This window comes from Folsomia candida, unplaced genomic scaffold (assembly GCF_002217175.1).
Source record: "Folsomia candida strain VU population unplaced genomic scaffold, ASM221717v1 Fcan01_Sc018, whole genome shotgun sequence".
Taxonomy (NCBI): Eukaryota; Metazoa; Arthropoda; class Collembola; order Entomobryomorpha; family Isotomidae; genus Folsomia; species Folsomia candida.
In genome coordinates, this window is record NW_019091210.1 from 529,911 (window position 1) to 542,059 (window position 12,149).

Consider the following 12,149-nt stretch of genomic DNA (forward strand, 5'->3'; position numbering starts at 1 on the left):
GAATTGGTCGCTCACGGAGGATAATTTTCATCATCTGTAATATTTTATTTACCTGTTAATTTGTAAATTAAATATCTTCTCGCACCGTAATTTTTTCTGAATTTATTTAATTTTATTGGAGTATGTATCATTTTCAAAGTTTTCTTCGGAAATTTCCAATCGAGCAGAGATGTTAATTTGAATTTTGACGTGATGAATTTCTTAATACGTTCAGATTTCCAATTCTGTTTTTTACAACTCTTTATTTATTTATTTCGCAATTGATTTGGCTAATTTATGTTCAGTAAACATATACATGTACCATCCATTCTTCATGAATATACATACATATTTATGTATACTTTTAGCAACGTGTCACTAATTTCTAGCTAGCTAGCTAAATTTTACATAATCTAGTCCTAATTAACTTCAATTTTTGGTGGAAATAAATCCGTCCAAAATTAGCATAATTACGACATCAAGAATATTATTGTTTTCTTTACAACACCAAGAAGCAATGTTAGTTAATTAATTGCAGTATTATTGTGCAAGGTACATACGTAATTTAAATAGTAGTAATTGTCAAGTAATTCGCTGTCTTCATTCCGTCGTATGTAAATGAATGTCACGTGTCATTCTCTAGTAAACACTTATAGATATCACTGTAACAGAAAGGCCTTGGTATAATAATCTCCACTTCGTCTGTGTTCCCCTGAGTACTTAAGAATAATGTGAGTGTGAATTATGTTCGACCCAGGTTTTGTGCTAATGAGACAAAATTTTCGGCAAATTTGCAAAATCTAGTGAGTCTTGGGCAGTTACATTTGCAAAAATATTGAATCTGTGTTCCTCGAAGGGTTTTAGCGTTCTCGTTTTTTTCGTTTTCAAAGCATTTTTTGCAAATTTGCAATGTCCGAAAGTCGCATGTTGAAAACTTAGAAATTGTTAAAATTGCGAATCCCTTGCAGATTTCAGATTTATCGGTTGTTTCAGGGGTTCGAAGTGTTTTACGAAATTTGCAATCCAAAACTTCCCTGTTGAAAATTTGAAAATTGTGAAATTACGAAGTTCTTGCAATCTTTTGCAAAAAATGAGGGTTTAACATCGTTCTCACTCACACACTAATACGATACATACATTACACGTAACGATTTTAGAAAATTGGCAAGGATGTCAAAAATATGTTTGTCTATTTCGCACTAACTCCCCCGTTAATTCGTCAAATTCCAAAAATTTATTCCAGACTCACCGATTTTCAAAATTCGTGTCGTGAATTAATTACATAACACACTTAACTTAATTAATAAACCGTCGCAAACGCGCATACGGAAGTAGCTTCAGACGTACTTCACCCCAAACGGTCCCACCACAACTCGGGAACACTTAATTTCACTCTATTTCACCTATAGATTAATTTTTTGTAAAAATCTCATTTTGCCCCGACCACACCCCCTGGCGACGAGGGGGTGTGGAACAACTCGGGAACACTTAATTTCACTCTATTTCACCTATAGATTAATTTTTTGTAAAAATCTCATTTTGCCCCGACCACACCCCCTGGCGACGAGGGGGTGTGGAACAACTCGGGAACACTTAATTTCACTCTATTTCATCTATAGATTAATTTTTTGTAAAAATCTCATTTTGCCCCGACCACACCCCCTGGCGACGAGGGGGTGTGGAACAACTCGGGAACACTTAATTTCACTCTATTTCATCTATAGATTAATTTTTTATAAAAATCTCATTTTGCCCCAACCACACCCCTGGCGCCTAGGGGGTGTGGCACAACTCCGGAACACATAATTTTACTCTATTTCACCTATAGATTAAATTGCACTAAAAATCTCATTTTGCCCCAACCACACCCGCTGGCGCCGAAGGGGTGCGGCAAAATCGGGGAAACACTCAATTTCACTTAATTTCACTTAATTTCATTTAATTTCACTCAATTTCACCTAATTTTACCCATAGATTAAATTGCACTAAAAATCTCATTTTGCCCCAACCACACCCCCTGGCGCCGAGGGGGTGTGGCACAACTCCGGAACACATAATTTTACTCTATTTCACCTATAGATTAAATTGCACTAAAAATCTCATTTTGCCCCGACCACACCCCCTGTCGCCAAAGGGGGTGTGGTCCGGTTGCCCCCAAAAGTTGATAGGATCCCCCTGGGGTCCTATGTATGATGGCGAAAACCGATTTCGATTATCTCGATCCGTTCTCCTGATATCCTGCTGACAGACAGACGGACAGACAGACAGACAGACAGACAGACAGACAGACAGACAGACAGACAGACAGACAGACAGACAAAGTCTTCACATAAAGTAGCTGAAGCTACTTAATAAATAGTTAATAAGTAAGTTGAACAATTATTGAAATAAGTTTCACAACAACAACGAATATTTTATCACTTTGAAAATATTGCTGGGTAGTATGTAGTAATTTTTGAGAAATGTTGGTTTCCAGTTGTAAATTTTTGCTAGATCGTCTACTTGAGAAGATTTCGAGCTTTCTCGTTCGCCGTGGAGATTCGACCGACGTTGTTCTCAGCCTGAAAGGGATTAATTTGTTAGTGGAGAAATTTAAGCAAGTTAGGTACGCATCGTGCAAGGCATGTACCATCATATTTATACGATCAATTTGAGCGTTCTGATTGCCAATTTCGCTTCCCATGTCGACTGCCATGTTTCTCAGATTACCCACCATGTTCGATACTTCTTCCATGTTCTTCTCCATCTCTTCCTCCCGAGCGTCGTTCGTGTATCTGGGCAGAAAGGAGGAAATTCAAGTGGTAAAATTTGCAAATTAAAACAAAATGCGACAGGCTTATATTGCGTATGTAGAAAGGAACGAAAGGAGAGGTTGCAAGGATTAGAATCTCTGGTGGAAATTATGGCGAAATTTTAGGTACACCTGTACATATACATATATGCGTGCATATACATAGCCTTTGTATGGTGAACATAACTTGCGAAATTTACGAAATTACGAAATTTTTCTACGCTTTTGCTGACAAATCTTAGGGTTTTTCGCAAATTTACCGAGCAATAACTGGGAATGTTTTTAAATACTTCGCAAAATCATTTCGGAGAGAAATCCATGAAAACTACCTCCAACTTGGGGTTTTACAAGTATGTAGCTTTGCGAGATTTGTGAAGTTATACATACTTTGCGAATCTCCTCACGAAATAATTTTTTTGAGCTGGACAAAGTGCTAAATAAGTAAGTTGTGATGCTATATATGTATGTACATGCGTAAGTAATTAAGATGTTGCTGTGAGTACGCCCGGTCGCGCAACTCATTTAGTAAGAGTTTGCGAATTAATAGATACTGAGGGTAGCCCACATTGGTGAAAACGATTTTGACCTTTAATATCTTTGGCGCTAGTAGAAATTTTGAATTGAAATTTTTACAATTTGTTCACCTTATAGTCAGCATTATGGGTGCAAAATTTCAATTTGCTAGTCTAAATTGCGCCAGAGATATATGCATATGAAAAAATAGTTCTGTTCTAAAACACTCTAAAACTGCATAAATTTTAAGTTTCAGAATATTTTTAAAACCTTCTAGAACTATGAATTGTTGATGGAATTTGATGTGGGTGGTATGAAAATTTTTGGCATCTATGTGGCTTTCATACATAACTCAAAATTTCCCAAATTTTTTTAAATTCATTCCATACCAGGTGGATTTGTACAAAAAAGCGTGAATAAAGTTTATTTTTCTGTTAAATGGAATTTTATAAATCACAATAGTTGAAATGTGTTCATGTTTATTATTTTAGCAGTTAGAGGAGACCTTACTGATCGTAATGCAAACATATTTTGTACTTCAAATGTTTAATGTCGTGCAATGGAGGTACTTGGGAAAAATTAGCGAAATTTTGACAAATTGGGGGCTGTTATAATTTTTACTCTGAAACTCTACCCAGTTATTTTTTTATCAAAATGTAAACTACATTGTGTACTACGGACATGGGGTCACACAATTTGCTATTTCCTAACATTTCTAGCCTATCAGCAACTGTTCCATGTCCTTTCATAGGGTAATTTATGTCTGGAACAAAAAAAGTCATCATTGTTTTACTTTGGGGTTAGTTGAAGGTCTGCTTTTTACACTAGAGAATTGAAATTTTGCACTCATAATGCTGAATATAAGGTGAACAAATTGTAAAAATTTCAATTCAAAATTTCTACTAGCGCCAAAGATATTAAAGGTCAAAATCGTTTTCACGGATGTGGGCTACCCTCAGTATGTGGAAAGAGATACATACTGGCTGGAGAAATTTTCGATAAAAATGCAGAACTTGTTCAAGCGTGGAATCTTTGTGTCTCGAGCTTAACAAATTGTGTTGCAATTTTTTTCCCTCATTTTAACTTTTCTTAGCACAAATGCTCAGTATGAGCGATTAGCTAATTATGCAAAACTTATTTGAGTTAAATAATTCCCTTACTTTGAGACGAATCCACCATACGTGGGTATTCCTGCGTCGGAGGGTCCACCCGGTCTTTCCGACCCACCACCCCCTTCGCCATCGTTCACCTTCCAATTGGCATCATCTTTGCTTCCCCTGATAATCAAAATTCAAAATTAACGATTAATTTAAAACCCAGTTTTATCTAGATGATTTGCAATTAAACTTCGAAAAAGCGACTTACTTTGCGCACGGAAACTTAATAAGGGAGCAGCAATTTTCCATCCCTCGCATATTTTCTTCTGCCTCTTTCATGTCGCTGTTAATTTGCAACATTCCTTTCTCAATATTGTCCAGTTTTTCGCCTTGATCGTCCAGAGCGACAAGGGAGCGGATTCCCATCTCTTTCGCCTCGTTGCAAAGTTCTCGCATGTTTCGAGTACTTTGAAGCGACTGAAATTATTTAAGCAGGAAAATTAGTTGTCAATTGGTTATAAGGAAAGTGTGTGCAATAATATTTGCACAATAAGTGAGTGACTTGCTATTGTTTAAAAAGGACTTAAATATTTAAATCCTTGTACAAATGAGTATTAAATTTCTTTGGATTTCTGCCCATTTTATTTTTGGTTAATCGTTGCTATAGGTTTTAATAAATTTTAGTTGTAAATTTCATAAAATAAAGAGATGTTAGATATTTTCATATGTCGTTCTGACCTTTTAAAAATTAGTTTTAGTAAATTTGCATAAACAGTTTTTGAATAATTTCATATATTGGTTTTAACTTTTATTCATAAATTGAGCTGTATAAATTTTCATGCATCAGATTAAAATTTTTCATCCATATTTATGTCATTCTTAAATGTTTTTGTCAATCCTTTCTATACTTTTTCAAATATAAAGTAAATCGCTTTTAAAATATTTTCAGAAATTTGTATCAATTTGTTCATACATAAATCGTTTTCTTAGATAAAAACATCCTATGTAAATATGTATGTAAATAATTTGTAACAATTTACATACATGCATAACGAATGTGTATTTTTTACATACACTCGTCGCTTCTAAACTTGGCGTAAATCTATTTTCAAAATTTCATCAATTACTACATTAATTTTGATTAATTTAAGTTAAAAAAATCATATAATTCCGAAGTAAATTTTCATATGCATCTACATTAGCGCGTGTGATACATAACCCTCTCATTCTCTACCTGATCGGTAACTTCGCTCGCTTTATATTGCAATTCTTCCAGCTCGGAGCGTTGTTTTGGTGGGGAGGGTGGTGGTGGAGGCATTTTGCCTGTTGCTTTCTCCGACTTTCTCTTTTTGGATCAAATTTTCTCTAAAAACACGCACCTCTCAAGTCAGTCACACCCACTTCATAAAATTTCCAAAGTCAAATTACTCCCACCCTTACGCACAATTTGGGTCCGTCTTATTGTTTTTTTTGCATAGATTTGGAGAGAAAGTCCTTGTGGGTAAAGTTGAGACAAATCAGGTCAGTAGCCTGTGGATTGAGCAGTATTTTTTATCACACACTTGCTTTTCTGCATGCGTCCAGTGAGCAGGGAGAAGTATGTCGTTGCAGGCGGGGAAAGAAGCTAAAGGCACGACTCGATTGTGTCTCCAGCGTTATTGTAACTGGGCATGAGAAAGTGGGGAAAGGGGATTTTATCTGCATTGCGTGAGCCTGGCGCCGGCTGGATTGAGCCGAGTGGAGGACGACTGCAGTGGCCGTGAAATACTTGGCAGATTTATGCTCGGCTTTTGCAAAAAGTAAAGCTCGCAACACTCCACACTAAAGAATGACCCAGTAGGCAATTCGTTGGTCGAATTCTCTGCGAACATAGCGAATTTAGAGCGAATTCGCTGCAGCGAAAAATCGTTGCGATTTCGAGGACAATTTCGCCTAGAACCCGCACCGACTTCGCAACGATATATTTCTCATCGAAAAATCTAAGACAATTCGTTACGAATTCGAGTACGAACAATCGCTGGCTTTTCGAGGAAAGAATTGTTCATGCGAATTCGCAACGAATTCGGAAGGACTTCAGAATTTCATTGTCCGTATAAAATTTGAGCAGCGATTTCACACCGAAATCGCAGCTACTCCTCGCCTTGAGATCACGTGCCCTTCGACCGGCGGATTTTAAGTAAACGATCACAACGGAGAAAACTTAATAAATAATCCTCCTCTTGTACAAATTAATAATTAATTAATTAGTGATTTAATTTGTGAAATCCATGGATTCTGAAATCTTTTGGTAAGTGGGTAGTTGATACAAATAACCACACTTAACTTAACCTAGCATATTTGTTACGCCATTGGTAATTTGTAAATACTTTTTGGATATTTAGAAGATGGTTTCGCGTTTGTGAGCATCACTCACAAAATGTATTTGCTCACTGGGGAAACTGTACTTGCAAAATTATTTCCAGATAAGTCATATTATTTTAGGCTAAAACCTTCCTAGATCTAACCATGTTAATTAAATCTGCCAATAGTTCAGATTTTTCAGAGGCTGCACCAAAATGTCATGTCGGTTACGAAGAACGCCATTCTCCCAAAATTTTTGACAAAGGCAGAGATTTAAAAAAAATGTAAGCAATTTTAAATTTTACACAGTAAGATTGTGCAAAATTGTTCTGAACTTCATGATGTCATTTTATAGAAAACCCAACTCCAGGCTGACACGAGTGAATACAGAAAACTCAACAATCGAAAATCATACTCCCAAGGGTATTGAAAATTATGTTGTTTATTATTTTGGTTTGTATTTTATACTTTAATATGAATGTATTGATGTATATTACGTTCTAATAAATCTTTCATTGCTTTCGGGAAGAATAAACGAATAAAAAGGGTGACATTGGATTCGCAGAGAAATCACGACGAAACCAATCGAAATCGATACGACTCAGAGCGAAATCGTCATAAAAATGCATCTCGAATTCTCAACGATACAGCGCGAAGTCGCTGCGAAATTCGCGCTAAGAATTCGCTGCTCTTTCGCACAGATTCGGCGGTCATTTAGCTCTGTTTTCGACGTCGATTCGATAGAGATTCTCTGCGATTCGATGCTGGTGCATCGCTACGATATCGCAGAGATTCGTTGTCTTTTTGCCTACTGGGGACGGACTTTGCAAAATGTGTGCAATCTTGTGTTTTCTTTGTTTACAAAATTATGAACGGGGATTACGTGAGTGAAAGTGTGTAAAGCTGAATATTGACTTTTAACTAGAAATGTATAAAACATAACAATGTGAAATGTTTGCATACATTTCACACTTAGAAATCCAGTAGTAAAACAGTACCAAGCTAAGCGGTATTCATGTATGTTTGGCTTTACCAAAGTGGTATTGATAAGTGTAAGATAAAAAAAAGTTTTACCATATCGGTCACAAATTTTGATAGATACGTATAATTTTAATACCAAGTGGTAGCAACTGTAATACCGAAACATCAATACCTGCAGGTATTGATTTTTATAGTCAGGCATGCCTGACTATACTAGATTTCTAACAGTGTGTTGAGTCCAATGAAATCACTGTTGATGTTCGTAAATTGATGAGGTCTGTAAAATTTATTGGTGAATTTGCACAAAATGAGAAGACCCTTTTGATCTGTATAATTTATAATTTTCCTTTGTACATAATAAGCTGTGCAAACAACTTAAATATGCAAATACTTAATCAGCAGTTTGCGAAGTTTGCTGGTAGTAGACATTCAATGTCATTCTTTGCGAAAATATGATGCCGTATTATAAAAGTTGTAAAATTTGGTACAATAATTTCTTAGTGTTTGCCTGCATGCATGGTTGCATGGAAAGTGGTATAGTGGTAAATAGCGATATTCGGCTTTACAAAATTTGGACGCTGCATGGTGGATTTTCTCCGGGAGAGATAGATGGTTTGTTTTGAAGGTGCAGAATAAGCCAACAACTTCTCCTGAGTTTGACTTCTGGATAGGATTTGTTAAATACATACGAAGCCATGTATGTAGTCGAAAGGAGTTCAGTTGCTTGAGATAGTACTTACTCGGATCCGGAATTTAATTTTATCATAACACTTTTTTATTGAAGAAGGTAAATTGGTGATAAATGGAATAATGGACAATATTTCGAGTTTCGTGTGGTGTTTCGCCAATAAAAATTGCATGAGAGAAAATTAAATTATAAAAAATGCAAGGAATATTAAACCAAAAAGTAGTACAATAAAATTTGAGTAAATTCTTTTGCCAGCGGTGCAAAATTTTTGGCATATCATGCAGAGTTGCGAATATGTGTTTGGTTTGAGCCGACGCACGTCAAGTTTTAACTTAAAGCACCGAATAATTCTTGTTTTTTAGTAATTTGTGAAAATGTAATATTTGGGAAAATTTGAAAATATTTAAAAATTAGTTACTTACACTTTCACAAAGTTCGAAATGATCTAAAATTATGTACATTAATTTCTATAATATCGTGGAAAGTTGAGGTGAATACACTCATTTCTTTTTGCATTCCACGCATTTTCTGGAACATTAGCTAGAAATGCAGGAAATGTAGTGAAAGAACATAAATCATGATAACTATGTGTGTTAGGTTAGACAATCAATACCTTTTGTAAGCAAGTATGATGCCCCTCCCGAATCTACCCTTACCTAATTCTTTCATTAGATCAGAGTTGTACCAGCAGGTGCACATGCTCTGGCCGTTTAGTTCTTGTGACATGCCTTATTTTCCATCTATTCAAACTGATGTACTCGTAAGGAAAATATGCATCATTCGAAATATTCAAATTCCTGAAACATTTATTCGATTGATTAATTATTAGATATCACTCGGACCTTTGGCCCATAATAGTATTATGTATTATCAGTATCAGACACACTACACAGTACAGGTTAATTATTAATGACGCTAATGTTTAATTAATTAAAGTGAAAATAAACGGCTACTTGAAGTAATTAGCAATTAACCACGGAAACTATTTATATAGCATTTACATACATATGTATCCATGCCAAGTCCAACCTGTCTGTTTCAACATTTGGACATTGCCCAACTCTGCGTAAGACACACTTCGCCTAGATTCGGATTAGATGTGACGCTATGTATTCCATGTAATTCGGAACATGGCTTCTGTCCTACATAATATTTGCCTTGTACACTGCACATGAGCCGCGGAAGGTGTACCGTGGCACTTTGGGTCATTAACATTGTAAGATATGTAAATAAAAGTGACTGGCTTATTAACATTGCGAAGAAAGCTTCCCCAATTTTTTGGGCGACGCAAAACCCAAGCCCCCAAAGTCCCCGTTCTTCCGGTGGGCCTGGATCAGGGTTCGGAAAACCCCGGGGTTTTTCTAGAAAAACCCAAACCCGGGGGTTTTTCCGGGGTTTTTGGGGTTTTTGTGGGTTTTTGGGTTTTTGTGGGTTTTTGTGGGTTTTTCCAGATTTTGGGGCAGGTTGAATCCAAATTCCTAAAATTATGTATTAGGGAAAAACTAATTTAAGAAACGAATTTAGCGTGCAATTTTAAACGTTATCATTGACTTTGACTAGTAAATCGAAAATTAGTGTTTAACATGTAAACCTGAAAATATGCAATAATATTTGGAAATTCAAGTCGCACATGAAAGTTCTCAAAATTTCATGATCAATCCGAAAATTGAATTAGCATTGATCTAAGTTGTTGTTTAAAAGATTTTGTTTCAATCTACACCAAAATCTTACAAAAACCCTGGAAAAACCCACAAAAACCCACAAAAACCCGCAAAAACCCCATTAAGCATTAGGGTTTTTCCGGAGATTTGATACCCCAAAAACCCACAAAAACCCCAAAAACCCTAACCCACAAAAACCCGGGGTGGCGAACCCTGGCCTGGATCTTGGAGAAAAATATCCAAGTCAAAGTCAGGAGCAGGCTAGTGATTACGGGAAAAGTGGGGAAAGTTGTGTTACAATGATCGCTTATATACCATTTGCGTTTCCTATCCATATTTTCTTGTCGGGTAAGAGAGAGAGAGAATAGAATTATTTTACGAGCAGGACAAGGGCACGAGCTATTATTTATGACTCAAATTATGGACATGTTAAAACCTTGGGGGAACGAAAGAAAGGGTGGCTTTGGTTGGTATATGTATGTACAAATGTAACCAAGCCTACACATATACGCGACCAGGGACAGGAAGTACGTCAGAGATAAGTTTCTAATAAAAAGAGGTGACTTTTTCTATGCGAACACAAATCTATATTGTATTTTTATGTCGTGTGATTCTCACAAGTATGTACATACATATGTATCTATAATGGGTAGACTGGAAACTGGAGAATTATGTAAAACAGGTCAGTCGTCTGGAAATGGGAAATAGTTTATGTGAATTTTTCTACTTTTAATACCTTTGTTTAAGTATGATTGAAAAAATAAGTTAAACAACAGGAATACGAAAATCGAAACTAATAAAAGCATGCATACATACGTAAGTCATAAAGGTTGCAAAAATGTTACTGAAAATATTAGGTAAGCACATGACAGTTGAAGTTGAATATTTCTGGCCTGCAAAAAGACAAAGGGACGCGGATGTGTAAAATTGATCAAACACAAGCCCGCCTAAAATGTTACATGTAATACTGCGGACTGAGCATAAAGGACGTGGTCGATTGAGATATTTTATCACACCATCTATCCTGAAATGTCCCTAAGGATGACGTCATGCATAGTCCATCGAGGTTACCTTTATGGGTCAAAATGATCCGATAATCGGTCACAATTCACCTACCGGATGTATGTACAGTACTCGCGTTAAAGAAATCCCTGCCAACAAGGTACATAGATAGGTAGAGTTAGTGGTTTTGTGATTTGGCACGAGTTACATATATTATGTATTCCATTATCGTAAAATCCGTGGTGTTTTTCGTTTTCTGGAGCTAAATAGGTAGTCGTACATATTTACATATTTATTTCGCAGGGCCAAGGTTTCAGTTGTGCTATGTATGTATGTACACGTGCACGTGTGAGGAATGGTGATTGTTGGATATGAAGAAATAATGGGGGAAAGGGCCATGCGGGGGAGATGTGATTGATTTTAGATACATAAATATGCTTCTTTTGTGCATTTTGCGGAACTTCGTGGAGTTCAACGTTGGGAAGAAATGGTGCAAGATCACGTTTATTATGCATTTGTTTAGTATTGGATAAATCGCTAATGGGAAAATGGGAATGTGGTGTGAGTGGAATTTAAGCGTGTTACCGGATGTGTTCCAGTTTATGAGAACAACTTAACAAGTCCAAATTATTCGCTAATACATGAATATGTGTAACTTTCACGTTGTAATTAATATACATATGTACATATGTATGTGCTCATATGTATTTGCATACACAAGGTAACCCGTGTATATGTCTGAATACATTTGCATTTTTGTGATTAATGGTTCACAACAATTTTATTTTCCTCCACTTTTCTGTACATTTTGAAATTGCCTGAATATTAAATATAAGTATTGGTAGACGCGCAAATTTAGTTGGTGCTAAATATTTATGAATGTATATGCATATGTGTGCGTATGTATGTACATACATACCTATGCACATTTGTAGGTATTCTCCATTCTGCAAGCAATTTATATAAAATTGGAATCAATTCAAGCATTTTGTTTAAATTTTAAAAAAATTGACAATAAAATCTTGGATGTACATAGATTAGTCTAATGTCAGACCGCACAAATAATATGTGAAAAATTTAATGCGAAACTAAAGTTG

At 35.9% G+C, this 12,149-nt stretch overlaps 1 protein-coding gene and 1 long non-coding RNA gene across 5 annotated transcripts; one reads left to right on the forward strand and one right to left on the reverse strand.

Annotated features, from left to right (window-relative positions):
* Window positions 1–2,241: 2,241 nt before the first annotated feature.
* Window positions 2,242–6,045, reverse strand: LOC110857389 (synaptosomal-associated protein 25). Of its 3 annotated transcripts, none has more exons than XM_035857584.1 (5): window positions 5,825–6,045; window positions 5,615–5,745; window positions 4,649–4,857; window positions 4,444–4,560; window positions 2,242–2,753 (listed from the first exon to the last, which is right to left on the reverse strand). In XM_035857584.1, exons 2-5 carry the CDS (start codon window positions 5,696–5,698, stop codon window positions 2,339–2,341), a joined length of 825 nt encoding a protein of 274 aa, XP_035713477.1. In that variant the 5' UTR covers window positions 5,699–5,745; window positions 5,825–6,045; the 3' UTR covers window positions 2,242–2,338. The 3 variants fall into 3 exon arrangements, with proteins under 3 accessions (XP_035713477.1, XP_035713476.1, XP_021961677.1); XM_022105985.2 differs by having other exon boundaries at window positions 2,332–2,540; window positions 2,609–2,753; window positions 5,615–6,043; XM_035857583.1 differs by having other exon boundaries at window positions 5,615–6,045.
* Window positions 6,046–6,200: 155 nt separating this feature from the next.
* On the forward strand, window positions 6,201–9,362 carry LOC118437976. 2 transcript variants are annotated; one of them, XR_004836517.1, is made up of 4 exons: window positions 6,201–6,667; window positions 6,762–7,004; window positions 7,076–7,143; window positions 7,250–9,362. It is a non-coding gene; the product is annotated as an uncharacterized LOC118437976 (long non-coding RNA). The 2 variants fall into 2 exon arrangements; XR_004836516.1 differs by having other exon boundaries at window positions 7,076–9,362.
* Window positions 9,363–12,149: the final 2,787 nt, after the last annotated feature.